The sequence below is a fragment of the Amblyomma mixtum genome, chromosome 9 (assembly GCF_055824585.1).
Source record: "Amblyomma mixtum isolate Tamu chromosome 9, ASM5582458v1, whole genome shotgun sequence".
Classification (NCBI taxonomy): Eukaryota; Metazoa; Arthropoda; class Arachnida; order Ixodida; family Ixodidae; genus Amblyomma; species Amblyomma mixtum.
In genome coordinates this window covers 92,682,106-92,709,319 of record NC_143020.1, presented here as the reverse complement: position 1 = coordinate 92,709,319, position 27,214 = coordinate 92,682,106, and the positions used below count along the sequence as shown (strand labels likewise).

Genomic DNA, 27,214 nt, shown 5'->3' with positions numbered 1-27,214 from the left:
TTGTGTCTACAAAGGATCACTTCAGTCGAATGGTTGTTCATCTAAGAGACGTGTATGCCCAGACTGAGTACGAACCGGAGTGGCACTCACTATTAGTGATGTGCTCTGCATTGCCCCTTTTCTAGTGCATGGTCTTTTCAATATGTATTGTTTAACACTGTTTTCATAATGGCTTGTATATAGTTCATGTACATAGAACATTACATCACTGTAATAAATACCATGTTGAAGAAAAAAGCGCCTTGGCTTAGTGATTCCACTTCCGGCCGTCGTGGCGAACGGACGTGCGATCATGTGCTCCGCCGGAGCGGTATCAGCGGCCCAGCTTGGCCGTGGAAACAGGTCTGATGTATCAAGTCAACAGGATTACGAAGTTATTTTGCCCCGCCTGCCAACAGGTCGTATCGTCATGAATACGCTTTTTATGCATGCCGACGTTAGAGCCAGGCCCTACAAGGTAGAGGATTTTCGCGACGCACTTGTTCGTTTGGCACTGCTCCCCGAGGTCGTTGCCTTGGGGGCGTATCAAATGAACCACGTGTGGGCGGTTACGTTCAAGAGTGCAGAAGGAATGAAAAGCCTGCTTGCCGCCCGTGATGTGACAGTGAAAGATCGGCAGTGCATAATTGTCGACCCCGGGAACCAGGCAGTGAGAATGAAAATTCACTGGTTGCTTTACAACGTTCAGGATGAAGATGTGCGGGAAGCCTTAGCGCCGTACGGCACAGTGACCGACGTCAGCCGGGAATTATGGCGTGTGCAAGGCGTCACGGACAAAGGTTCGTCAACGAGATCAGTGTCTTTGAAGTTGAAGCCTGGAATCACAATTGATGACCTACCACACCAACTGCGAATCGCCGGGGAGCAGGCACTGGTCGTGGTCTCTGGCAGAGCCCCGCTCTGTCTAAAGTTCCGTACTGTGGGTCATGTGCGACGTGACTGTCGAGTCCCGCGGTGCACGCACTGTCGTCGCTTTGGGCATGACGAGTCCCAATGTGTCAGGACTTACGCAAATGTCACAGGGCCCATGAGAAGAGAGGACGAGTCCGAACTACTCATGGACGAGGCTGAAGCTGAAGAAGCAGCTGGAGGAGCAAGTGCGAAAGCGGACCATCTAGCCACTGCAACTAACAGTGTAGAGGAGAAGCGCAGCGAGGATGCAACGAAGGAACTGGAAGCAGTGGTCGCCGCAGAAACTACCGTTGATGACAGCGGCAAAGCAGACAAGGTCAATGCAGCGAAGGCGCCAACAGCAGGCGGAGACGTCGAAAAAATGGAGCTTACTCAGACAGACACAAGCAGCGCAGCGGGAAAGAGGACGCATGAAGAGAGCGTTAGCGATGGAACGCCAGCCCCTTCAAGTGCGGGAGAGCCGCCAGCTAAAACGACGGGACAACGTCGGGCGTCCTTTCGCCCGAAGCCCAACCTCCCGCCGGATAAAAGGCCGGCACCGGTTACACCAACGCAGTGACGATGGCTACAGCTCGGCTGTGGCAAGGGGGGAGAAAGACGACCGAGGAAGCCAGCGAGCATCGCGACAACGTGCAACGTCGTCGCCATGCCCATGGATTTTACGCAGTAAGACTGAAGGTCACTGGATTGGTCGTTATTCTGGCTGAGCATCAAGGTGAGCACCATGCGGTTTGTCTGGGTTTATCGCGTACATGATGGCCAGCTCAGCTACGGCACTTCGTTTTGCAACTATTAACGTAAGGGGTCTAGCTGCGAGGCGACGGCAGTACCAACTGTGTCGCCTCCTTCTGGAAAATGACCTTGATGTTGTGGCAATTCAAGAAACTAAGGTGGAAAGCGAAGATCAAACGAACCGCATGGTCGAACCCTTCAGGAGCCGATACAACGTGTGTGTTTGCCACTCTGTTGGCACTTCGGGTGGATGTGTGCTTTTAATTAGAAACTCGATAGGTGCTACAGAAGAATCGGTAATTGTTTGTAATACCGGTCGTTTTGTTCTGTGCGACTTTTCTTTCTGTAATTTACAGTGGCGTGTAATCTGTGTGTACGCACCAAACAAGGACAATGAACGCAGTGCCTTTTTTAACATGGTGGAACCGTATCTCAGCACTCAGCGATGCACAGTCCTGATGGGAGACTTTAACTGTGTGTGTTCCCCAGAAGATCGAGTATCTAATACGCCCATCCGTGATCAAAGCGCAGGGCGCCTGACGGCTATTGCCCAAGAAAACAATCTTGAGGATATAGGCAGCATTTTGTCCGATGGTAGGAGACCACAATATACGCATTTTCAAGGAGCAAGTCACGCTAGACTTGATAGAGCATACGTTTCCACAAGCCTTGTGTCATTGAGCAATAATTATCAAGTTAAGAGTGTCAGTCTCAGTGACCATAGGTTAGTGATGTTTACCGTTGGAACGAAACGAAAGCAATCTCGGTTTAATTGGGACCTGTGGAAATTCAACATAAAGCTTCTAGAGGATGAAACTTTTCAGAAGGTAATTACGAACAAAATGGATAGTTTACTTTCAGTGGCGAAAGGCAACGTCATAAGAGAATGGGAACTGTTTAAAGTAGACATCAAAATGAGCGCCATAGGACGAGCTAGCGAGCTTCACCATGAACAAAATGAAGAGGAAAAAGTGTTGCAACATCGTCTTGATGTGGTCATGGCACTGGAAAGTGCAGAGCCAGGGAAGTTCACGAAAGATGCTCGGGAAATCAAAAGCAAGCTAGAGGTAATCGATAAAGAAAGATACAAGGGGGCGGCCATACGGGCACGCGCAGAAAGACTGTGGTTGGGGGAAGCGCCGACAAAGCGAGCAATCAGTGATGAAAAGAGGCACGCTACAAAAAACGAGATAAAAGAAATTGAGTACGGGAAGGAAATCGTGCGCGATAGTAAGGCTATTCAACGCGCTTTCGAAGAATATTATCACGAATTACTGGGACACGAGACAAGCGTGGAAGACGGCTTTGCAAGCGAGTTCCTGCCACTGATGCCGGTATTAGACGATGATGAAAAACAGAGACTCGAGGCACCGATAAGCGTAGCTGAAGTAGAGCGAGCTATTGACGAGTTAAGCCCTGGAAAATCGCCTGGACCGGATGGTCTTGGTGCAGGGTTTTATAAAGCGTACAAGAACATCTTAGCTCATATTTTACGCCAGGTAATGGCTGAAGCTTACGAAAGCGGTATGCTGCCTCCATCTTTTCGTAAAACTCACATTGTTTTGATACCGAAAAGTGACGACCCAATGAAGCGTGTGTCAGTGAAAAGTTACCGTCCTATAAGTCTCACAAATGTGGACTATAAGATTTTTATGAAGGTCCTGGCGAGTAGGATGCAGAATGTGATAAAATTGATTGTAGGTCCGCATCAAACATGTGGAATTAAGGGCCGCACCATACAGACTAACATACACGTAGCAAGAAGCGTTCTAGAGTGTTGTGATGCATATGATGGGCGGGTGGCCATGCTACAACTTGACCTCGAAAAGGCATTTGACCGTGTGGCGCACACTGTTCTCTTTTCGATACTAAAGCATGTGAAAGTGGGCCGGGTGCTCCTTCGAGGTGTGGAAATGGCGTATGCGGGCTGCAACGCGGCCATCATTGTCAATAAGGAACTGACTGAGAGTTTCACTGTTCGATCGTCAGTAAGACAAGGTTGTCCTTTGTCCCCCTTATTATTTGCTCTGTACCTAGAACCCTTTTGTCTCAAGCTAATGTGCAATGAAAGGGTAAAGGGATTTCAGTTCTTATCAAATGAAGTCAAGGTGCTGGCTTACGCTGATGATATCGCTGTTTTTTGCAGCGATAAGGAAAGTGTGTCAGAGGCGGTGAAAGATGCGAAACGGTTTTGTAAGTTGTCAGGAAGCCTGATTAACTGGAACAAGTGTTTCGGTTACTGGCATGGTAACTGGGACAGAGCGCCTGCGAGCTTTGAAAATTTTGAGTGGACAACATCACCATCAAAGTATTTAGGGGTGCCGCTAGAGCACTATCGCAAACCTGAAGACTACTGGCGGGAAGAAACCCAGCGTTCTCGTACAAATACGGACAAGTGGGGCGGCCGAGACTTTTATATTTTCGGCCGTGCCACTGTATGCAACCTGTTTGTTGTGGCGAAAGTATGGTACGTCCTTCAAGTACTATGCATGGCACGGACGAGCGTCCAGAGAATGCATAGAGTCTTTGCGGTGTTTATTTGGGGGTCGGGATGGGAGCGAACAAGTCGCACAAACCTGTTTCGTCCTGTGGGAAGTGGCGGGCTGGGACTGGCACATTTGTTCTTAAGGCAAGTAATTTCGAGGTTTGTCTTTCTTAGGGACCAAACGGATGGGTTTTTGCGATCTGTTATGCAAGTGAGGCTGAAGGATGCTTTGCCAGAATTTATTATGTCTTCCAGCAATGTTAAAAGTGCTAGAGTGCGAGGTTTTCTCTGGGAAGTCGTCCGTGCTTTTCAAATGCTTAAAGTTCGGTTTTCAATGGAATATCTCGCCGCGGTTCCACGGAAAAAATTATATAAAGATCTTGTCGATGTTTGGTTACCTGTACCTATCTACCGCTCCATATACTGTGTAGGCTCAGAAGGAAATGTCCTTAAAAGGGTAAAGAAGATGCCGGTTAGGCCAGCACTGAAAACCTTTTTCTTCCAATTACACACAGGGACACTGCCAGTGAAGCCATGGCTCCAGGAGAAAGGGATATTTGTCCCGTGGTCAGTAAATTGCATAATATGTAGGAAACCGGAGACAATCGAGCATATGTTACTTGACTGTACTGATGCAGTTTTCCACTGGGACATTCTTCAGCGGACGCTCAGCAAGCGGCTACCTGTTACCCCCTATGGCATTCGTTTCCTTCCCGTAGAAAATGAGGTCCCATACGACATGTTCATGGCTCTGAGCCTGCACAGTATATGGAAAAACCGCATGGCTTTCAGACATGCTGATGAAATTGTGAAATCTGTCAGAGAGTACTTCATAGAGAGTATATTGCATTTAAGAGAAGTATTGAAGACCCAGAAGGAGCAGCCAGAGTGGATGCCAGTGCTGGATCATCTTGCAGCACTTAAGCGCTTTTAATTGAATACCGTCAGCTGAATAGAGCATCACTGGCGGATTTTATCTGTTTTGGAATGTGAATGCTGTGTTGAAATTTTGTTATGTGCTAAGCAGGCAATAAAGAAAAAAAAAAGCGCCTTGGCTTGGTTGGTTAAAGCGCCTGCCTAGTAAACAGGAGATCGTGAGCTCGAATCACGCCGGTGCCTCATTCAATTTTTGCAGTGTACACCTAACGGTACTCTTTTACAAACCGGAGTTGCACTGGGGCGTCCTTTCAATGAGTGGGTTTCCGCGGAGGAAACGTCGGCGCCGTGGCTTAGTTGGAAGAGCAGTACATTGAGCTTCTTGGACATACGCGCGACATGAATGAGGCCTTCCTGGTTGACTTTTTGCCTCTCCTGCCGAGACTTCAGGACGAAGTGAAGGAGCGTCTTGAGCAGCCCACAACTGCAAAAGAAATAGAGACTGCAATCGAAGACCTGCAAGCCGGAAAAGCTCCAGGACCTGATGGAATAGGGGCCGAATTTTACAAAGCATTTAAGCCCACAGTCGCTCAGTTACTGCTACGAGTTCTAGATGAAGCTTACGAAAGAAAACAAGTGCCACTCTCATTCACCACGTCGTACATAGTGCTGATTCCGAAATCAGATGTCCCAGAAAAGAGGTTGTTGGTGGGAAATTATCGCCCGATAAGCCTCACCAACGTGGACTATAAATTGTACATGAAGGTTTTAGCAAAGAGATTGCAGAGCATAATTACGAAATTGGTTGGGCCGCACCAGACTTGCGGAATCAAAGGTAGGAGTATCGCCACAAATGTGCACGTCGCACGGACCGTGCTGGAATGTTGCGATGTGCTCGGGGACCGCATCGCTATGATGCAGCTAGATCTGGCAAAAGCCTTCGATCGCGTTTCCCATGATGTCATTTTCAGCATTTTGGAGCACGCTAATGTAGGCCGTATTATTGCAGAAGGTGTTAAGATGGCATATGCAAACTGCACCACGCGCATTATTGTTAATGGTGACCTCACAGACAGGATAGCAGTTCATTCGTCAGTAAGGCAGGGATGCCCGCTATCGCCTCTGCTGTTTGCGGCCTACTTGGAGCCACTGTGCTTAGCTATCATCAAAAGTGAGAGCATCACGGGCTTTCGATTGCAGTCGACTCACGTCAAAATCCTTGCTTATGCGGACGATATTGCGGTATTCTGTTCAGACAGAGGCAGCATTACTGAGGTGATCAGCACGCTGGATAAATTCTGCAAACAAACGGGGTGTCTCATAAACTGGGACAAAAGCTCTGGCTTTTGGCATGGCGACTGGGAAGCGATGCCTGAACACTTTTCCAGGATGCGATGGTCGTCTTTGCCGACGCAATATCTCGGCGTCCCCTTAGTGCATTATCGCGATGCAAGTGAACACTGGAATGAAGATACGTCAAGGGCGAGGGAGAAAGCAGATGCCTGGAAAGGGAGGCAGTTATCAATGTTTGCGCGAGCCTCCGTCTGCAATCTTTTCCTTGTATCCAAAATATGGTATTTGATGAATGTGCTGTGCGCATCTCGGGCCAGTATTCAAAAGATGCATCGAGTGTTTGCTGTTTTTATTTGGTCGTCAAACTGGGAGAGAACCAGCCGTACCAATTTGTTTCTTTCAGTGAAAAAAGGAGGCCTCGGCCTTGTGCATTTATTTCTGCGTCAAGTTGTTTCGCGTTTTTTCTTTCTCCGAAATCAAAGGGATAATTTTCTTATGACTGTTATCCAAGTGCGGTTGCAGAGACTTCTTCCTGAATTTGTCGTCTCATCTTGTGCGAATATGTGTGGCACTGTCAATGGGTACATGCGAGAAGTTGTACTCTCTTTTAGGCTGCTCCATGTGCGATTTTCCCTTGAGTACTTATCTAAAGTGTCAAAGCAAAAGCTGTATAAGGATCTGGTGGACACCATGTTACCGACCCCAATCTACCGGTTACCTTATCGTGGAGGCCCAGGGCACGATGTATTAAAGAGAGTTAAAAATATGCCTGTGAACCCATCTACGAAATCTTTTTTCTTTAAATTGCACTCGAATACACTTCCTGTTAAAACGTGGCTGCACGAAAAGGGGATTTTTGTCCCATGGACCACAAACTGTCTCTTATGCAAAAAACCTGAGACAGTAGAACATGTATTTCTGGACTGTTGGGACCCCGTTTTCTATTGGGATGTGCTACAACGAACAGTCAAAAAAGATTTTCCCCTGGACCCCTACGGCATCAGATTCCTGCCAATTCAGAATGAAGCAGGAGTACCGTATGATTTAATCATGCTTCTGGGCCTCCACAGCCTCTGGAGGACACGGATGCAAGTGCGACACGCGGATGTTAACGTTCGCTCGGTGCGCGAAAACTTTATTGAAAGTGTTGCGAGCTTGAGAGAAATGTACCGAGCACAAGCTGACCCACCTGAATGGATTACTGTATTTGATGAGCTGGTCGCATTGAGAAGATTTTAAGCCCTGATACGTCAGCCGAATTAGGCTGATGTTTTTATCATTTGTACATTTTTGTTATCATGTCACAGACGGCAATAAAGAAAAAAAAAAAGCCGTGGCTTAGTTGGTTAAAGCGCCTGTCTAGTAAACAGGAGATCGTGAGTTCGAATCTCGCCGGTGCCTCATTCAATTTTTGCAGTGTACACCTAACGGTACTCTTTTAAAGGCCGGAGTTGCACTGGAGCGTCCTTTCAATGAGCGGATTTCCGCGGAGGAAACGTCGGCGCCGTGGCTTAGTTGGTTAAAGCGCCTGTCTAGTAAACAGGAGATCGTGAGTTCGAATCTCGCCGGTGCCTCATTCAATTTTTGCAGTGTACACCTAACGGTACTCTTTTAAAGGCCGGAGTTGCACTGGGGCGTCCTTTCAATGAGCGGATTTCCGCGGAGGAAACGTCGGCGCCGTGGCTTAGTTGGTTAAAGCGCCTGTCTAGTAAACAGGAGATCGTGAGTTCGAATCTCGCCGGCGCCTCATTCAATTTTTGCAGTGTACACCTAACGGTACTCATTTAAAGGCCGGAGTTGCACTGGGGCGTCCTTTCAATGAGCGGATTTCCGCGGAGGAAACGTCGGCGCCGTGGCTTAGTTGGTTAAAGCGCCTGTCTAGTAAACAGGAGATCGTGAGTTCGAATCTCGCCGGCGCCTCATTCAATTTTTGCAGTGTACACCTAACGGTACTCTTTTAAAGGCCGGAGTTGCACTGGGGCGTCCTTTCAATGAGCGGATTTCCGCGGAGGAAACGTCGGCGCCGTGGCTTAGTTGGTTAAAGCGCCTGTCTAGTAAACAGGAGATCGTGAGTTCGAATCTCGCCGGCGCCTCATTCAATTTTTGCAGTGTACACCTAACGGTACTCTTTTAAAGGCCGGAGTTGCACTGGGGCGTCCTTTCAATGAGCGGATTTCCGCGGAGGAAACGTCGGCGCCGTGGCTTAGTTGGTTAAAGCGCCTGTCTAGTAAACAGGAGATCGTGAGTTCGAATCTCGCCGGTGCCTCATTCAATTTTTGCAGTGTACACCTAACGGTACTCTTTTAAAGGCCGGAGTTGCACTGGGGCGTCCTTTCAATGAGCGGATTTCCGCGGAGGAAACGTCGGCGCCGTGGCTTAGTTGGTTAAAGCGCCTGTCTAGTAAACAGGAGATCGTGAGTTCGAATCTCGCCGGTGCCTCATTCAATTTTTGCAGTGTACACCTAACGGTACTCTTTTAAAGGCCGGAGTTGCACTGGGGCGTCCTTTCAATGAGCGGATTTCCGCGGAGGAAACGTCGGCGCCGTGGCTTAGTTGATAGTCGGCTTCCGGCCACCGAGCGTGACGGACGTGCGATGACGGGCTCCGTTGGAGCGGCTACAGCGGCCATGTCTGGCCGCGGAAACAGGATTTTTGCCTCGGAAGATGAATATCAGGTGATTCTGCCTACCCTTCCTACAGGAAATGTTGTGTTAAACAGAGTGTTTTTGCACGCTGACGTGCGGGCCCGCCCCTATCGGGTCGAAGATTTCAGGGATGCGCTGGCTCAGCTGATGCTGCTCCCCGAGGTTATCGCCTTGGGGGCGTATCGCATGAGCCATGTGTGGGCTATTACTTTCACCAGTGCTGATGCGGTGAAGAAAATTCTTGCTGCCCGGGAAGTAAAAGTGAAGGACCGCCGCTGTCTAGTTATTGACCCGGCAAACCAAGACGTCCGCGTCAAGCTACACTGGCTGCTGCACAACGTGCCCGACGAAGACGTGAGGGTAGCCTTCGCCCCGTACGGCAAGGTGAGCGAAGTCACCAAGGAACGGTGGCGCGTCCAGGGTGTCGCCAGCAAGGGGTCGACGACGCGCTTGGTTTCATTGAAAATGAATCCTGGCGTGAAACTGGAAGACCTCCCTCACGAAGTCAGGGTTGGCGGTGAGCTGGCTCTCGTGGTTGTACCGGGCAGAGCTCCGCTCTGTCTGCGCTGCCACGGTACTGGGCACATTCGCCGTGAGTGCAAAGTTCCAAGGTGCGGCGCCTGTCGCCGTTACGGACATGAGGATAGCAGCTGTGTACGCACGTACGCGAGCGCTGCCGTCCCAGTCAACAATGACATCTCGTCCGAGCTTGTCATGGACGAGGCTGACGCGGAAGACGCTGCAGCAGAGGCAGGCGACGGAGCGGAGAAGGAAAAATCCCCGGCTGTGTCGACTCCTGGAACATCCGCAACCGCGGAGACGCTCAGCAGTAAGCTGCAGCAACAGGAAGCGCCGCCTGCAGATGTTAAGACGTCAAAGAGCGAAGTCCTCTCGGGGAGTGGGGCGTCAGTTCCCGTCGTTCCCCAACATGCTGAAAGCATGGAAGTGACGGATGCGTCCACCAGCAACCAGGGAGGAAAGCGACCGCACGAGCACAGTGCGAACGGAGAGCCTAAGGCGAGTGAGGGCGACGAGCCACCCCCGAAGACTGTTGGTGTGAGGCGAGCGACGCTGAAACCGCGGCCGAATATACCGGCCGATCAACGAGCGGCGGCTAAGCCGCCGCCTTAGTTGAGTGAGTGCGTTGTGTGTGGCTTCTGTGGACGCGAGATGGCCTTTTTTGGTGACGGACTGCATGGGCTGGGTCTCCAGTCCGTACGCATGAGGCAGAGGTGCAAGAGACGTTGGAATACCGGCACTGTACCCATCGAGCACCATGGACTAGGCAAGTCGCCCTCCGCCGTCGCTTTGTGTCCTCAGGTACGCACCATACGGCTCCTGTACTTAAACTAGATGGCTTCGACACCTGTTGGAGCGTTGCGCATTGCAACAATTAATGTCAGGGGACTGGCTTCTAAAAAACGTCAGTACCAACTAAGCCGGTTGTTCCTCGATAATGACCTCGACATAATAGCCGTCCAGGAGACCAAAGTCGAAGGACAGGAACAGACGGACCGTATGGTGCAGCCTTTTACGACACGTTACAATATTTGTGTGTGCCATTCGTCTGGCACATCGGGGGGGTGTGCTGTCTTTATTAGGAATTCCATGGGGATTGTCGAACAGAATTTAACTGTGTGTCAAACTGGCCGTTTGCTTGTAGTTGATTTTCTTTATTGCAATTTACTGTGGAGGATCATATGTGTGTATGCCCCTAACAAAGAGAACGAGCGCGAGGGATTTTTTGAGCGTCTTGAACAATACGTATGCTGTGAGCGGTTAATTGTGCTGTTGGGTGACTTTAACTGCGTATGTAAAGCAGAGGACAGAACTACAAAAAGACTTGTCCGCGACAAAAGTGCGGAATTGTTGAATTCGCTTGTACACGAAAATGGTTTAGATGATGTTGCTGAAGTTCTGTCGGTAGCATCGCATTTTACTCACTTTCAGGGTGAAAGTCACGCGAGATTGGACAGAGCGTATGTGTCCCTTGATCTTGTTCCTTTGTGCAACAGCTACGAGGTGAAAAACATGTCTTTTACCGACCACAGCTTAGTTGCGTTTACCCTGGGAAAAAAAGAAAAGAAATCTCGTTTCTCGTGGGATCTTTGGAAGTTTAATGCACAGTTACTCGAGGATGAACGTTTTGGTAGTAAAGTTAATGAATGTATTAAAGCATTGCTATCAGCAGAGCCTGGGAACTGGGTAATTAGATGGGAAGATTTCAAACAGCAAGTGAAAATGAACGCGATTGAAAGAGCAAGCGTTATTTGCCATGATAAACGTGTTAAAGAAAAAGAACTACATTGCCAACTTGACTTGCTCGTAAGCCTGGAAAGTTCCCAGCCGGGAAGATATAAGAAAGAGATAAGAGAAACAAAAAGTAAACTTGAGATTATCGAAAAAAACAAGTATGCAGCTGCCGTGATAAGGGCGCGTGCTGAACGTCTCTGGCTTGACCAAGTGCCTACTAAACGCTCGCTTAGTGACGAAAAGAAGTATGCGACTCAAAATGAAATAAAACAAATTAGGTACAGAAACGAGGTAACGAATGATAGCAAGATGATTCAGTTAGCTTTTGTTGAACAGTATAGGGAATTGTTTGGGCGCCGTCAGCTTGAAGAAGAGGGCTTTACAGAAACGTTCTTGTCTCGTATGCCAAAGCTTGGAGATGAAATAAAACAAGGGCTGGAGGTACCATTCAGCGTAAGCGAAGTGGGAAGAGCGATCGAAGAACTGAGTACCGGAAAATCTCCTGGTCCTGACGGCCTAGGCAGTGATTTTTATAAGAGTTTCAAAGCCGAACTCACTTATGCTCTGCACTGCGTCTTCACTGAAATGTATGAAACAAAGAAAATGCCGCCGTCATTTAAAACAGCACACGTGGTTTTAGTGCCCAAGAGTGAAGACCAGGCTAAACTGCTGTCCGTTGGGGCTTATCGGCCGATAAGCCTGACCAACGTCGACTATAAAGTGTTTATGAAGATTCTTGCCAATAGACTGCAAAAGGTTATAAAGGACCTTGTAGGGCCGCACCAAACGTGCGGTATTAAAGGTCGCACCATTGGAACGAATGTGCACATTGCTAGAACTGTTCTTGAATGTTGCGATGCGTTCGTGGGACGAGTTGCCATGATGCAGCTTGACTTGGCGAAGGCCTTCGATCGCGTGTCACACGAAATTCTTTTCGCCGTTCTAGAATATGCCAACGTCGGCTCTGTAATATTACAAGGTGTACAGATGGCGTACGAAAACTGTGTTACGCGTATTATAGTGAACAAACAGCTTACTGAACCTGTGCCTATCTGTTTCTCGGTCAGGCAGGGCTGCCCGCTCTCGCCTCTGCTCTTTGCGATCTATCTTGAGCCTTTTCTGTTATCGCTGTTACACAATGATGGGATCTGTGGTTTCACTCTTCAGTCAGTGCAAGTAAAAGTGCTTGCTTACGCTGATGATATTGCTGTTTTTTGCGCGGACCAAGAAAGCGTTAAAGAAGTTGTCAAAGTTGCGCGGGCCTATTGCAAAAAGACCGGGTGCGAAGTTAACTGGGATAAGTGCATTGGATTTTGGCACGGTGATTGGGAGAGCACACCCGCAGTGTTTGCTAACATGCAATGGACGACCTCCCCTGCGAAGTATTTGGGGGTGCCCTTAGAGCACTATAAGAACAGTACAGAGTTGTGGGGTGAGGTAACGCAGAGTGCAAGGAAAAAAGCGGATGGATGGAAAGGACGTGACCTTTCTGTTTTCGCGCGTGCAAGTGTGTGCAATGTATTTTTGATAGCCAGAATTTGGTATTTTTTGCAGTTTTTGCTCATCACCAGAGCAAACGTGCAGAAGCTGCATAGAGTGTTTGCTGTTTTTATTTGGAGCTCGAATTGGGAGCGAACTAGTCGAGCTAATTTGTTCCTACCGGTCAAAAGAGGTGGCCTTGGACTTTCCAACTTGTTTCTGAAACAAGTTGTCGCAAGATTTTTGTTTCTACGTGATCAAACCGATCCTTTGTTGCGCACAATGTTGCAGGTGCGCTTAGGAAATGTGTTACCGGAATTTGTTGTGTCCAGTTTCCCAGCCACGAATCGTGCTGTAACTGGGTTTTTACGTGAGGTTGTGGCTGCCTTTCACATTTTGAGCTCTCATTTTTCGACTGAATATCTGGCTGCTGTACCCAGGAAAAAATTGTACAAGGATTTGTTAGATATCTTTATACCTGTACCCTTATACCGATCTTTTTACTGCGGAGGCCCAGGCAAAGATGTGCTAAATCGAGTTAAGAAGATGCCGGTAAGACCGAACGTCAAATCCTTTTTCTTTAAATTACACTCGGGTACCCTCCCGGTGAAAACATGGCTAAACGATAAAGGCATTTTCGTACCATGGAACGTCGACTGCACACTGTGCAAAAAACCCGAGACCATCGAACATGTCTTTATCGACTGCTGGGACCCGGTTTTCCACTGGGATATCTTGCAAAGAACTTTAAAAAAAGAGCTACCTGTTACTCCATATGGCATCCGGTTCCTGCCTATAGAAAGTGGCGAAGTGCCATACGATATGTTTATGCTACTGGGCCTCCACAGCATCTGGAAAACTAGGATGGCGGCTAGGCACGCAGACGCAAATGTGAAACCAGTCAGGGAAAACTTTATAGAAAGTGTAGTTTCTCTGAGAGATGTTCTTCGCAGTCAACCTCAGCCACCGGACTGGTGGCAGTTATGGACAAATTGATCGAAATGAAAATGTTTTAATCCGTCGCCTTAGCCAAAGTCTGGCTAGCGACTTTTTATGCCTGCGCATGTATTGTTTTCCGGCAATAAAGAAAAAAAAAAGCGCCGTGGCTTAGTTGGTTAAAGCGCCTGTCTAGTAAACAGGAGATCGTGAGTTCGAATCTCGCCGGTGCCTCATTCAATTTTTGCAGTGTACACCTAACGGTACTCTTTTAAAGGCCGGAGTTGCACTTGGGCGTTCTTTCAATGAGCGGATTTCCGCGGAGGAAACGTCGGCGCCGTGTCTTAGTTGGTTAAAGCGCCTGTCTAGTAAACAGGAGATCGTGAGTTCGAATCTCGCCGGTGCCTCATTCAATTTTTGCAGTGTACACCTAACGGTACTCTTTTAAAGGCCGGAGTTGCACTGGGGCGTCCTTTCAATGAGCGGATTTCCGCGGAGGAAACGTCGGCGCCGTGGCTTAGTTGGTCATTCCACTTCCGGCTTCCGTGGGAGACGGTCGTGTGATGGGAAGCTCTGAGCGCGCTTCGTTATCGGTCATGTCTGGCCGAGGTTTCGGTGAGCGACGCCCACCAGTGGGCTATCGCTTAGTTTTGCCTACGCTGCCTTCGGGAGACGCAATGAAGACAGCGGTTGTCCTTCACTGCGATATTGCCGGGCGGCCTTATCGCATACAGGATTTTCGTGAGCCTTTGGAAACTGCCGGTGTTCTACCTTTCGTGGCTGGCATTGGGGCCTTTCAAATGTCGCATGTGTGGATGTTGAAGCTGAAAACTGCGGAAGCGAAGGAACGACTGCTGAAAGAAGGAGCACTTGAAGTGAAAAAACGCTATTGTGCGGTAATAGACCCCAACAAACGTGAGTTGGCCTTCAGGGTGCACTGGGTGCCCTTCTACGTGTCGAATGAATCTGTGCAGAAGGCTTTTGAAGAATTTGGAGAGGTGACAGACGTCAACCGCGAGCAGTGGAACAGTCCCGGTTTCGAAGACGTCGAATCGACCACCAGTCTGGTGCGTATGGTTCTGAAGGAGGGGCTCTCTATCGATGATTTGCCCCACATGCTCAAGTTCTACGGAGGACAAGTGTTGGTGGTGGTGCCTGGACGGCCACCAATATGCCTACGGTGCAAAAGGACGGGACATATTCGACGCGACTGCCGCACGCCAAGATGCAGTTTGTGTCACGCCTTCGGACACGAACGGGAAGGGTGCGTTCGCACGTATGCGCGTGTGGCCACGGGTACTGCTCCGCCGCAAGACGACGGCAGCGAGCTGCTCATGGACCAGGAGGAACTGGAGAACGCCGGAGCCCCGCCCCCTTCAGGACTCAGCGTCGGCCCTGCTTCCCAGCAGCCGGAGCTGCCCGCTGGCGACGAGAAGTCTCAAGGTGACCCCGCTGCAGAAACGACTGGCAAGAAGGCGGATGCTGCTGCGGCGCCAGAAGAGCCAACGAGGGAGAGCACTTCAGGCGACCACGACTCCGAGGCGCCGATGGATGCGACAGTCGCTTCCATTAAGCGACCTCGTGACTACGAAAAGGCACCGGCTACGGAACGAGAACTGCGTCGGCTAGAAAGGCATTGGAGAGGGGAGGGAGCCAAGAAAGGCAAGTTAGCCTTGTCGCGGTCCTCGTCGCTAACTCGCGACGAGCGGCCGAAGCAGTGAGCCTTAGTCACTGTTGTTTGTTTGCTGTGTGCCCGCTATGGCTTATTTGAAGAAACCGCTAAAAGTTGGCACTCTGAACGTACGAGGGCTTGCCTCGAAGCGTAAGCAAGTGCAGTTGAACCGACTGCTCGGGGAGTTAGATCTAGATTGTGGGGACGCTTTCGTCCCCTGCGTTCGCTTTCCCTCAACGCGCTAGTTCCCTGTGGTTAGCTCCTCCGCAAAGCACTCCTCTCGGTTCGGTGACTTTCCACTAACAGGGGAGGGCGCTCGCGTCGCAGCGACACCAGCGCCACGGATGGCGTTTTGCTGCGCGCTCGCGGGGAGCTACGGGGCCTCTTCTCCCTCGGCAACGGGAAGCGAACGGACGTTTCGCTCGCAGCTTCGCTCTTCGTCGACGGGCGCCTCTTGGCCGGAACTTACTCCCGCCGAGCCCGACCCGCTCGACCTCGGAGTTTATCCCTTTGCCCTACCGTGGGCGGACGTTCGCTCGTAGCCGTGCTGGTGAGTCGGACATCCTAGATTCCTCAGTGTATTTTGTTGCTAGCTGGCGTTATTGTTGCTATAGCAATAAATGCCTTGTTTGTGTCAGCCAGTGTGTCGTTCCTTTGTTCCCGTAGAGCACGGCCCGCCGTGGTCGGCGTGCGCTCAGTAGCGTACGCGACCACGGGGTGGGGTCCGCGCGGTTTTGAACCATGTCAGCCGCGCTTAAGCGGGGAATACGTGTTTATCTCCCCCGATTTCAACCCCACATCTGGCGCCCAACGTGGGGCCTGCTCTTGGAACATTGGACGACAGTCTGTTCGGTTCGAGGAACGCTCTTTGTCCGGACTTGACAAGTGCTAGGCCTAGAGTGAATTTTGATCGCTAGGACCTGCGGCATGCTTTCTTGAGTGCGAGGTGTATTGCGCTGCAGCATGTTTGAACTTTTCGACATGCTCAGCATGTTTTTTTTCTGTGAAGTTTTCTTCCTGGATTTGCTTCAAGAACCACTTGGTCCGCATCGAGGGAGCGCGAGGCCTAGCGCCCGCGGAGTTGCCGAGCCCGAAGCGAGTGAGTACGGAAGCCGCGTGGGTGGTCCGAGTTTTCTGTATATATTTTCTCGCTGTCTTTTTCGACTCTGGGAGTCGCGGCTCTGGGAGCCGGGTGGCCTGGGGCCACGGGTGCCTTAACGAGCTCGCTGGTATTGCAGCTCGGCACCGGGCGTTCCGACACCGTCCGATACGGTGGGCGCCGATCGCTCAAGCTGCTTTGTGCAGTGAGCGGGGAGGACCACCCCACAACGCTGATGTCTCCTCGCGGCTGCGCGCACGAAACCCGTTTCGGGTCTTTCTTTTGTTGGGGGTCGTCGACCTTCACAGTGGCATTGAGGCCTAAGGCTATTCATAGCCGCCTGCACCTTGTCAAAAGTGACACGACCACCGGACCGTGGTATTGAGAGGGGGCGCACTTTGCTGGCCCACCCGTTTTTTTTAACCTCGCATGAACCGAGCATTCTCGTTCAACTCAAGAAAGGGCTTTGTTCACTCGAACTTTGCGTTGCACAGCCGCCCGACACATTTTGCTAGCGAGTTGAGCATTGAGCCACCAGGCCCTTGTGTACACCGTTTCCCCTCCCGTGACCTACGTTAAAGGCATGCGGAGTGTGTTTCGTAAATTTTACAGATCTGGAGCCACTGCGGCTTGCTGTCCTGTGCACATCGTCTCGCTGCCGCCTGCTGCGACGGAGCGGCCTGTATCCTGTTCGCCGCATCCATCCGGGGCAGCCGTGGCGAGACCAGACAGCAGCCACGTCTGGCTGCTGTTGCCCTGGCGACTACTGCGGAATCTTGGCCTGCAGTGGTCAACCGGCCCTCCTCTTCGCGGGCCTGCGGGCACTTAGCCCGCGGGCCATGCGAGTCGTCCCAGCGGAGACCTTCACGCCGCCTTCGGAATACCGCGGAAGACTGCGTGCACCCTGTCGGCGTGACCTCCGCTGCACGACCTGCCTCAAGTGCATGAAGACCAGGAGACTCCTCCATAGCATGTAACTTGCAGGCGCGTGGGTCTATTTAAGGTTGGGGGGATGTGGGGACGCTTTCGTCCCCTGCGTTCGCTTTCCCTCAACGCGCTAGTTCCCTGTGGTTAGCTCCTCCGCAAAGCACTCCTCTCGGTTCGGTGACTTTCCACTAACAGGGGAGGGCGCTCGCGTCGCAGCGACACCAGCGCCACGGATGGCGTTTTGCTGCGCGCTCGCGGGGAGCTACGGGGCCTCTTCTCCCTCGGCAACGGGAAGCGAACGGACGTTTCGCTCGCAGCTTCGCTCTTCGTCGACGGGCGCCTCTTGGCCGGAACTTACTCCCGCCGAGCCCGACCCGCTCGACCTCGGAGTTTATCCCTTTGCCCTACCGTGGGCGGACGTTCGCTCGTAGCCGTGCTGGTGAGTCGGACATCCTAGATTCCTCAGTGTATTTTGTTGCTAGCTGGCGTTATTGTTGCTATAGCAATAAATGCCTTGTTTGTGTCAGCCAGTGTGTCGTTCCTTTGTTCCCGTAGAGCACGGCCCGCCGTGGTCGGCGTGCGCTCAGTAGCGTACGCGACCACGGGGTGGGGTCCGCGCGGCTTTGAACTGGCTCAGCCGCGGTTAAACGGGGAATACGTGTTTATCTCCCCCCAATTTAAACCCCACAAGATATCGCGGCTATTCAAGAAACAAAAGTTGAGGATGAGCAGCAAACAGATAACATGGTGCTTGGTTTTCGTTCGCATTTCAATGTTTGTGTAAGCCATGCGGCTGGTTTGTCGGCGGGATGCTGTCTTTTCCTGAGGAAAAACATAGGCATAGTGGAGGAACAAATAATAACTTGTGCAAGGGGGCGGTTTATTGTGTGTGACTTCACATATGAAACATTCGCGTTGAGGGTTGTTGTCCTGTATGCTCCCACGATACAAAAGGAACGGCGCGGTTTTTTTGAACAGTTAGCCTCGTTCCTTGATTGCAGTCGAGTGCTCATACTATTGGGAGACTTCAATTGCGTTTTGGACCCTAAAGATCGTTCAAATGTAAAGGACGTAAAAGACACGAGTGTTGATTTCTTGAAGAGTGTCCTCAACGAGTGCAGCTTGGAGGATGTAATAGGCCTGGCGAAGAGTCAGAATCACGTGCATTTTACGCATTTTCAAGGTAGTAGCCACGCACGACTAGACAGAATATATGTGTCGCCGGAGTTGTCACCTTCCTGTGAGCAGTATGAAGTGAAGCAAGTGTCATTTAGTGACCACTGCCTAGTTACGGTAACTTTGGGAGGAAGGAAGCAGCGTAAAGCAAAAATGAACTGGGATATGTGGAAACTAAACTCAAGGCTTATAGAAGACGACATATTTTTAAGAAAAGTTAAGGAAAGCATGGATATGTTTAATAATAGTAAAACAGGACGAATTGAATCTTGGGAATGCTTTAAGCAGGAGTTGAAAATGCATGCCATTGAGCGTTCAACCATAAGAAAATATGAGGAAAAAAAAGAAGAAAAGCATTTGCGTGAGCTTTTGGCGAATTTAGGGCACGAAGAGGAAAAAACGCCGGGCATGTTCATGCATGATATAAAAGGCGTCAAAGTTAGGCTAGAAGCTTTAGATGCTCAGAAGTACAGAGGAGCAGCGATAAGAGCACGCACGGAAAAATGGCTTACTGGTGAAATGCCTACAAAACGCGCGCTCACAGATGAAAAGCGATACGCGCGGTCAAACGAGATATCAGTTATCGAATACAAAGGACGAATCCTCAGTGAACAAAGTGAAATTTCGAGTGCATTCGTGGAACAGTACCGTGAGCTGTTTTCACGCAAAGCACCAAGTGAAGAAGGGTTTCGGGAAAACTTTTTGCCACTTATGCCAATATTAGGAAATGAGATAACTGAAGAACTAGAGAGCGAAATAAGTATTAAGGAAATAGAGACAGCAATTGAGGAATTGAATGCCGGAAAGTCGCCGGGACCTGACGGTTTGACTGCTGCCTTTTATAAGAGCTTTAAATATGACATTGCTGCTATGCTACATAAGCTTTTCAAAGAGTGTTTTGAGGTCGGTAGGCTGCCTCCTTCGTTTAGCAATGCTCATACGGTCTTAATTCCTAAGACAGATGACCCTGCCAAGCTGGTAAAAGTAACAAGCTATAGACCGATCACGTTAACAAACGTTGATTATAAAATCCTGATGAAAGTGTTAGCTAAGCGATTGCAATACGTCATAAAGGATATTGTAGGGCCTCACCAAACGTGTGGCATAAAAACAAGAAGCATATTTAAAAATATTCATGTAGCACGCAGCGTGCTCGAGTGCTGCGATGCTTTAAATAAGAAAGTGGCTATGGTTCAAATTGACTTTGAAAAAGCATTTGATCGGGTGTCTCATGAAATACTCTATTGTTTGTTGGAACATATTGGTATTGGTTCGGTTGTTCTCAATGGGGTAAAAATGGCTTATGCATGTTGCTCGACACGACTTATGGTAAACAAAATATTATCTGAAAGAATTGATGTGAGGGCTTCTGTTCGACAAGGATGTCCACTGTCCCCTCTACTTTTTGCAATTTATTTGGAGCCTTTTTGTAGGATGATAACTGCGAGCGAGCACATCCGTGGTTTTAGGTTGGGAGCGTGTGAGGTGCGAATACTGGCATATGCAGATGATGTTGCCCTCTTTTGTGAAGATCGCAAAAGTATTGTAGAAGCGTTACAAGTAACCGAAAGGTTTTGCAGGCAAACTGGTAGCGCTGTTAATCTCGATAAATGTCTCGGAGTCTGGCATGGGCAATGGGACTTGGAACCAGAATTGTTCTGCGGGGTCCGATGGGCTACAACTCCCGGAGTTTATTTGGGAGTCCCGCTGGACAGATATGGGGAAAATACCAATTACTGGAACGAAAAAGCGGAAGAAATGCGGGACCGGACCAAGGGATGGATGGGCCGTAATCTTTCTATTTTCGCGCGCGCAACTGTATGTAACACCTTTCTTGTGGCAAGGATCATGTATTTACTTCAAGTATTATATTGTGCACGAACCAATATCCAAAGGTTTCATCGGGTTTTTGCGGTCTTCATTTGGGCGTCCAATTGGGAACGAATTCGCAGAGATAATCTCTTCCGGAGAGTTAAGGTCGGGGGACTGTCTCTAATGCATCTCTATGTGCGGCAGGTTGTTTTAAGGTTTTGTTTCCTGCGTGACCAAAATGACCCCTTCCTGCGAACATTCATACAAACCATGTTATCCAGTGCACTTCCAGAATTCATTGTCTCTTCGTGCAATGCTCGGCGGTACACAGTGTCTCGCTTCCTGCGAGAGGTTGTCTGGTCATTCAGGTTTTTGCAAGTGCGGTTCTCGCTAGAGTATTTAGCGAATGTAACGCCGAAGCGCTTATACAAGGATCTTATTGAACAGTTGTTTCCAGCGCCACTGTACAGAACCTTATACTGTGAAGGCCCTGGGAAAGACGTTCTCAGGCGAGTTAAAAAGATGACTGTTGCACCTGGCGTCAAAACATTCTTTTTTAAATTACACACAGGAACGCTACCAGTAAAAACATGGCTAGAGGAAAAGGGCCTTTTTGTTCCTTGGGGCTCGAACTGTCTCCTGTGTAGAAAACCGGAGACGGTAGAACACGTGTTCCTCGATTGTTGGGATGCGGTGTTCTACTGGGATGTTTTGCAAAGAACCCTAAAAAAGGACTTGCCATTGACACCGCGCGGAATTCGGTACTTGACCACTGAAAGTGATGTTGCACAGTATGACCAGATTATGTTATTGGGCCTTCACAGCATTTGGAGGAGTAGAATGGCTGTAAGACATTGTGACGTGGATGCACGATCGGTATGTGGTTATTTTGTGGAACATGTGTATAAGTTAAGAGAAGTCTTGAAGCAACAAGATTGCGCGGATGATGTATTGAGTCTGATGGACCAACTTGTGTTAATGAAAGTCCATTAGACACGGTTGTCTGCCAAGGGGCACGACAACTACGATATTTTATTGATGTATTCATTCATGCAATAAAGAAAAAAAAAAAAAAGCCGTGGCTTAGTTGGTTAAAGCGCCTGTCTAGTAAACAGGAGATCGTGAGTTCGAATGTCGCCGGTGCCTCATTCAATTTTTGCAGTGTACACCTAACAGTACTCTTTTAAAGGCCGGAGTTGCACTTGGGCGTCCTTTCAATGAGCGGATTTCAGCGGAGGGTCCGTCGGCGCCGTGGCTTAGTTGGTTAAAGCGCCTGTCTAGTAAACAGGAGATCGTGAGTTCGAATCTCGCCGGTGCCTCATTCAATTTTTGCAGTGTACACCTAACGGTACTCTTTTAAAGGCCGGAGTTGCACTTGGGCGTCCTTTCAATGAGCGGATTTCCGTGGAGGAAACGTCGGCGCCGTGGCTTAGTTGGTTAAAGCGCCTGTCTAGTAAACAGGAGATCGTGAGTTCGAATCTCGCCGGTGCCTCATTCAATTTTTGCAGTGTACACCTAACAGTACTCTTTTAAAGGCCGGAGTTGCACTTGGGCGTCCTTTCAATGAGCGGATTTCAGCGGAGGGTCCGTCGGCGCCGTGGCTTAGTTGGTTAAAGCGCCTGTCTAGTAAACAGGAGATCGTGAGTCCAAATCTCGCCGGTTCCTTTGTTTTTTAGTTTTTTGTTTGTACCTTATGGCTCCTTATTTGTGCCTATTGGTCGCGCTGCTCGCACTAAGAGATAAGATGAACGGCCGTTGTGTTATGCGTCCACATGGGTACATTCAATCTTGTGGACAACACTCGCCATGCCATTCGATAAGGTTGGCTTATTGGTGTATTGGGTTTAACGTCCCAAAGCGACTGAGGCTATGAGAGACGCCGTAGTGGAGGGCTCCGGAAATTTCGACCACCTGGGGTTCTTTAACGTGCACTGACATCGCACAGTACACGGGCCTCTAGAATTTCTCCTCCAAAGAAATTCCAGCCGCCGCGGCCGAGATCGAACCCGCGTCTTTTGGGTCAGCAGCCGAATTCGGTAAGGTAATAGATCCTTATCCTTAATAGACACAGTCCTTGTCTTCGTATTTCTGCTTGGAAACTGTGAGCTCTTCCCGACTGCCCCCATCCGCATATGTCTTAAGGGTAGGCTCTAACTGAACAGCGTTTTCTTCAGAAAAATGTGAACGACCAAAGGAGAGCTTTGGAGCAAGCAAGAACCAGTTTCTAAAGGCATACCGGTGCGTTTTAATGCGTCTCCAAAAGAAGCGAGTGAGCGCGAGCTCTGTCTTTCCCTTAAATTCACGAGCATTCTGGTCAGTGTATGAGGATAGGCTCTTACAAATTTTTGTCGTGCAGACGCTTCTACTAACGAAACTTCCAGAGCGAGCAATCAATTTTTGTGCCGATACTTTGGCTGTTAGCGCACGGCGACGCAGAAATCACTGATTAATCTCTACATAAAATATTCGCATCGCGGTAGCGACTAACAAGAAATTTCGGACATACAGCTGTATTATTCGCTCTCAAATAAAAAGCTGCGAATACCTAAAAAAATTGTGTTAAACTGCTTTTCATTCTTATGCCTTGCATGAGATAGCAAACATCAGCAAACAGCCAACTGTTACTCGTCGTAGCCACAGTCGTTCGCATTGCCGGAGCAGATCAGCGTTACGTTGGGATGTTTTACGCCATACTAACTGGGTCAAATTGTTACATAGGTCTAAAACCAAGTCTTGATGTACTACAACCAGACCAGGGGTAGGCGAATTCATTTAATTTTGGTTTCAACCATTTCAGCTCACCTGACGAGTGGAATACAAGTGATGTTTAAAAATGGATCATTGGTGCAGATATATGCAGCACGATAGGCTGCAGCGGGAGCCGAATTAGATGATAAAGAAAAAAACAAGCGCTGGTTGAAATGTCTCAGGCACCAGGGAAACCAAGGTGCTCCGTTTTCGCCGGCGGTGGCTCAAATGGCACTCGAGGATAATGTTTTTTTTAAGGTTTATTGTTGCCATGACTACGATACGACGCTCTAGTTGGCTGCAGACGGGCTGCTGTGGGAGGAAGTAGCCTTGACATCGGGATTGGTTAGGAAATGAGTCTTTGTTTCACTTTCTATATACATTCTAAATCTATGTCAACCTATGAATGACAACCCGTCAACCTATGAACCTATGAATGTCAACCTATGAATGACGGCATCGTAGTTCGTTCATTGGGGTTTAACGTCCCAAAGCAACTAAGGCTATGAGGGATGCCGTAGTGAAGGGCTCCATAAATTTCGTCCACCTGGGGTTCTTTAACGTTCACTGACATCGCACAGTACACAGGCCTGTAGAATTTCGCCTTCATCGAAATTCAGCCGCCGCGGCCGGGCCTGCAGCCGAACGCTGTAACCACTGAGTCACCTCGGCGGCTACACTCGATGGAGATTGAGTTGGGAACAAGTAAGAACTCCGACCGTTAAGCAATATTTTGGTGAAATGGTACATATGTTGGCCATTTCTTCACAAGTGGCTCGCTAATAATAAATGTTTCTTCGACAGGAAGTGTTTCGAACAGGACGAAACAACCTTCACAGAACTATTGAATCTATACTAGACGAAATCGCCAGTCTCTGCAAGCAATACATGACTGTGGTTGAAACTTTGAGGAAACGGCGGCCGCATGCCGTGTACTGAAGGTAAAGCGGCTACGTGACTGGGATCAGAAACAGATTTCGCCCTCAAACCGGCTGCGGAAAAAATGCGACAGCCAAAGACAGAGCGGGAGGGAGCGGAGATATCCTCTCCCGTGCGGCTGCTCCCGGGTGCGGCCTAGATTCTTCGTGCAGCTCTTGCCGCATTTTATTGTACTTAGTTACTGCGCGCTTTCGTCGGGGGTGTAGCTCAGATGGTAGAGCGCTCGCTTAGCATGCGAGAGGTACTGGGATCGATACCCAGCACCTCCACTTATTTTATTCATTGAACTATATTTCATGCAAATTATGGCTTCATAAGTCTTTTATTGCAAGATTTTTTTCCAATTCAAATCGTGCTAGGGTGGTGCATTTGCAGTTTAACGTTCGCGTACTTATGGGAAGCTACACATTAAAAAGACCCTTCGCGTGACACTTCTTCTCTTCTCTTGGAACATACTCTGCTACCCTTAACGACCATTGATTAACAGCCTTCGCATTACAGGCCATGCCCATGACCATTTACTCTTCTTTATTTCGCCTAAGGTGTCATCTAACCAGCATTTATTTCATTAACCACGCAGTTACGCTTATCATTGTCATTTCTAAAACTCGCTGCATTGTCTTCAGTTTCAGAGCAACCCTTTATGTTAGTCTGTACGTTTCAGCCTCATAGCTGAGTATTCACAAGATGCAAGTGTTGTGTATACTTGCACCTGAAGGACGGCGGTAAACTGCCGTTCATAATGTGAGAGTACAGTCTTTGTAAACAAATATGCCGCCCAACACGTGTGCTTCCCAACCATACATTGGTGCTCGTTTCACATCGTCCGCCTTCCAAAGCTCTTTGGGATGAGAGATAGCCTCGTCCTCATTGCTCTGAAGATTTCGGTTTTTAGAGATGACACCTCGACGAAGTTTGTTAGAAGCAAATCTGTTGGAAAGCCAGGTGCATTTCATTGCATTCTCCTTAGATGCCATTTCCAACGCTCCGCTTCCTATTGTAAACTGTCCTTCCATTTCGAGACCGTTGAAGTGTACTTCGCGTTTCTTGATATCATTAATTAGACGAACTATTCTGTTCTGCCCATCTAGGTGCTCGATCATGCTTTTAAATTCGTTCCCTGAGTTACTTAGTGAAGCAGTCATCAGTGAAACCCGGATTGCTAAGGTATTCTCCAGTAACTTTTATTCCAAACACTTCTTAATCCAGATGTCTGAATACCTCCAGTAAATATGCGGTGTGTAGTACTGGAGAGATCGTGTCTCTTTGTCTGACACAGTTCTTGATCGGAATGTTATTACTGTCTCTATAGAGGACTTTGCTGGCTATTCAGCTGTTATATACTTTATCGGGTGCTTTCGGATATGCGAGAACCAGGACAGAATATGCCAGCACAGGCGATGATGCGCCATTGAGTCCCTTCTCTTTACGCCATGTCCCGATTTTGGGCTCTTTTAGTTGTCGACGATTAAAAAAAGGGACTGCCCTTAAGCGTGTCCTAATGCATGACTACCAAACTAACACCTAACTAACGGTTTAGGCATGTTTAACTGTTTACTCCAGCGAAATATTGGCGCATCTCAAGTGACCATTTATGTGGGAAAAAGGTGTTTAGAAACGAAAACTAAAGCGAACCTCCTGGACAGAACACTGATTTTAATTCTGTCGGCAAGACTGGTCGAACAGGCCTATGACATACGGTAACTGTTCAGTTCACAGGGCGTAGTTGAACCCGGCGGATGCGAAATCGAGGTTGTTATGTGGCAGTACACAAGACTTGCATGTTACAGATATTCCAACGTGCGCTTCGTGTTCGTTCGGTAAGTATGAAGAGGCACCAATCACAGCCACTACTACTGCTACTCTATCCTTTGCCCTTGTTAAGTGGTTCCTAGTTTAGTTTTATTGGTTATGACAAGGAAAGCACCGAATAGTCATGAAGTGGTGAATATACGATTGCTGCAAGTGCTGGTAGATGAAGACGCTTTGTCAGGCTAGCTGTCGGTCACTTGGTAATCAGAGCAGAAACTAAGTATAATTGATTTAAAGTTTTTCTCATAAAGGGATGCTGAGAAGTGTTTGAGTTTGGTCTGTATAGAAAAAGAAAACGGCATTCTAAAGACAAAGAGACTACGCTCACCAAAAGCGGAGCTGTCAGTGTTAGAAAGCAAGAAGTAACAGCAAAATATAGGTGTGGCAATCGCCTGCCAATTTCGCAACAAAAAAAGGCGTGTTTAGACGCGAAATGTTTTGCGTGGATCCCAAACGTTGCGCCACACGCCCATTTGCTTCAAGAAGGCAGCGTCCAGCTATTACTGTTCCGGATGTAACGAGGTTAAATCGAGTAACGGGAAACTTTTAAGCTTTTAAGCTTTAAATGAGAATTTTACTGCTAGAAAAAAACGATAACATAGCCAGACAAGCAAGAAATCAGTCTTTACGAAGAGCAACCGTTGGAAAGTGCCGACCTCAGTTTCATTTGACTTCTCCATGTGGAGTTTGTCTTCACGTGGAAAAGAGGAAGGCTGCCTCGATTGAAGAAGAAAGCTATAAGTCAGGAAGACGATAAATTAAATTTATTATCATAAAAAGGTTCCAGCAAATAAATCGTTTTTATTCAGGTACAGGCGCGGCCATAAGTAAACGGAGCACGCTATTGAGTTCGAAGTGCAATCACGCTTTCTCCATTGGTAATGAAGAAGCGTTGTTTGTCTACAAGAAAGCCCACCAATTTCCTCTGCCAGCATGCGCTCACTACTGCTGGAAATTTGAATTAGTTGACGCGTGAAAAATATTCGAAGGCAGTTGCGTGCTCCGATTACTTTTTTCCGCGCCTGTACAAAACAGGATGATAGTCTCGTTTGAAGAAGAATGCCGTCAGTCAGGCAGAACATAAATGTATTATAATGAAAAAGCTTCCAGTAAATAAATCGTTTCATCCAAGTTATTCACTGAGTTCTCAGCATTCTCAAACCAAGCCCTAATGTTGAAGGGGTAGAACATGTAAGAAAGATGGTATCATTACAGGGGATTGCCAAGAGGGAATTATTGTAGATGCGGAGCGCCACAGTTGTATAATGGCCGTGTTTGCCTAATGCAAAGCGCGGACTGAATTTACTCAGCAGGGAAGAGAGGCCTGGAGCCTTAATTACGAAGCGTTCCGGTATCTCAGGACACCCTCTTTGGACATTGTACTGTTCCTGCTCGTTAAGTGCTCACTAAGAGTTCGA

General features: G+C 48.7%; 4 protein-coding genes and 12 non-coding genes across 16 annotated transcripts; all 16 read left to right on the top strand.

The window, feature by feature from the left end:
• Window positions 1–292: 292 nt before the first annotated feature.
• Window positions 293–1,471, top strand: LOC149330126 (uncharacterized). Its single transcript, XM_089559369.1, has one exon. The coding sequence runs from the start codon at window positions 293–295 to the stop codon at window positions 1,469–1,471; it is 1,179 nt and encodes a 392-aa protein (XP_089415495.1).
• Window positions 1,472–3,449: 1,978 nt separating this feature from the next.
• On the top strand, window positions 3,450–5,550 carry LOC149330125 (uncharacterized). Its single transcript, XM_089559368.1, has 3 exons — window positions 3,450–3,628; window positions 3,905–5,059; window positions 5,502–5,550. Exons 1-3 carry the CDS (start codon window positions 3,450–3,452, stop codon window positions 5,548–5,550), a joined length of 1,383 nt encoding a protein of 460 aa, XP_089415494.1.
• Window positions 5,551–6,336: 786 nt separating this feature from the next.
• LOC149330124 (uncharacterized) lies at window positions 6,337–7,537 on the top strand. The gene has a single exon (XM_089559740.1). It carries the CDS (start codon window positions 6,374–6,376, stop codon window positions 7,535–7,537), a length of 1,164 nt encoding a protein of 387 aa, XP_089415866.1. The 5' UTR covers window positions 6,337–6,373.
• A 261-nt stretch (window positions 7,538–7,798) lies between these two features.
• On the top strand, window positions 7,799–7,872 carry TRNAT-AGU (transfer RNA threonine (anticodon AGU)). Its single transcript has one exon. It is a non-coding gene; the product is annotated as a tRNA-Thr (tRNA).
• A 99-nt stretch (window positions 7,873–7,971) lies between these two features.
• TRNAT-AGU (transfer RNA threonine (anticodon AGU)) lies at window positions 7,972–8,045 on the top strand. The gene has a single exon. It is a non-coding gene; the product is annotated as a tRNA-Thr (tRNA).
• Window positions 8,046–8,144: 99 nt separating this feature from the next.
• Window positions 8,145–8,218, top strand: TRNAT-AGU (transfer RNA threonine (anticodon AGU)). The gene has a single exon. It is a non-coding gene; the product is annotated as a tRNA-Thr (tRNA).
• A 99-nt stretch (window positions 8,219–8,317) lies between these two features.
• On the top strand, window positions 8,318–8,391 carry TRNAT-AGU (transfer RNA threonine (anticodon AGU)). Its single transcript has one exon. It is a non-coding gene; the product is annotated as a tRNA-Thr (tRNA).
• A 99-nt stretch (window positions 8,392–8,490) lies between these two features.
• Window positions 8,491–8,564, top strand: TRNAT-AGU (transfer RNA threonine (anticodon AGU)). Its single transcript has one exon. It is a non-coding gene; the product is annotated as a tRNA-Thr (tRNA).
• A 99-nt stretch (window positions 8,565–8,663) lies between these two features.
• TRNAT-AGU (transfer RNA threonine (anticodon AGU)) lies at window positions 8,664–8,737 on the top strand. Its single transcript has one exon. It is a non-coding gene; the product is annotated as a tRNA-Thr (tRNA).
• A 146-nt stretch (window positions 8,738–8,883) lies between these two features.
• On the top strand, window positions 8,884–10,074 carry LOC149330117 (uncharacterized). Its single transcript, XM_089559367.1, has one exon. The coding sequence runs from the start codon at window positions 8,893–8,895 to the stop codon at window positions 10,072–10,074; it is 1,182 nt and encodes a 393-aa protein (XP_089415493.1). The 5' UTR covers window positions 8,884–8,892.
• Window positions 10,075–13,771: 3,697 nt separating this feature from the next.
• Window positions 13,772–13,845, top strand: TRNAT-AGU (transfer RNA threonine (anticodon AGU)). The gene has a single exon. It is a non-coding gene; the product is annotated as a tRNA-Thr (tRNA).
• A 99-nt stretch (window positions 13,846–13,944) lies between these two features.
• Window positions 13,945–14,018, top strand: TRNAT-AGU (transfer RNA threonine (anticodon AGU)). The gene has a single exon. It is a non-coding gene; the product is annotated as a tRNA-Thr (tRNA).
• Window positions 14,019–21,542: 7,524 nt separating this feature from the next.
• Window positions 21,543–21,616, top strand: TRNAT-AGU (transfer RNA threonine (anticodon AGU)). The gene has a single exon. It is a non-coding gene; the product is annotated as a tRNA-Thr (tRNA).
• A 99-nt stretch (window positions 21,617–21,715) lies between these two features.
• On the top strand, window positions 21,716–21,789 carry TRNAT-AGU (transfer RNA threonine (anticodon AGU)). Its single transcript has one exon. It is a non-coding gene; the product is annotated as a tRNA-Thr (tRNA).
• Window positions 21,790–21,888: 99 nt separating this feature from the next.
• TRNAT-AGU (transfer RNA threonine (anticodon AGU)) lies at window positions 21,889–21,962 on the top strand. The gene has a single exon. It is a non-coding gene; the product is annotated as a tRNA-Thr (tRNA).
• A 2,218-nt stretch (window positions 21,963–24,180) lies between these two features.
• TRNAA-AGC (transfer RNA alanine (anticodon AGC)) lies at window positions 24,181–24,253 on the top strand. The gene has a single exon. It is a non-coding gene; the product is annotated as a tRNA-Ala (tRNA).
• The last annotated feature ends 2,961 nt before the right edge of the window (window positions 24,254–27,214 follow it).

Excerpts from the sequence above, each read along its gene's own strand:
- LOC149330126 (XM_089559369.1), top strand. The coding sequence starts at position 293 with ATGTGCTCCGCCGGAGCGGTATCAGCGGCCCAGCTTGGCCGTGGAAAC.
- LOC149330124 (XM_089559740.1), top strand. The coding sequence starts at position 6,374 with ATGCCTGAACACTTTTCCAGGATGCGATGGTCGTCTTTGCCGACGCAA.
- LOC149330117 (XM_089559367.1), top strand. The coding sequence starts at position 8,893 with ATGACGGGCTCCGTTGGAGCGGCTACAGCGGCCATGTCTGGCCGCGGA.
- LOC149330125 (XM_089559368.1), top strand. The coding sequence starts at position 3,450 with ATGCTACAACTTGACCTCGAAAAGGCATTTGACCGTGTGGCGCACACT. Across the intron at positions 3,629-3,904 it reads GAGAGTTTCACTGTTCGATC|AGCGCCTGCGAGCTTTGAAA; the intron begins GTCAGTAAGACA and ends TAACTGGGACAG. Across the intron at positions 5,060-5,501 it reads CTTGCAGCACTTAAGCGCTT|TAGAGACTGCAATCGAAGAC; the intron begins TTAATTGAATAC and ends CTGCAAAAGAAA.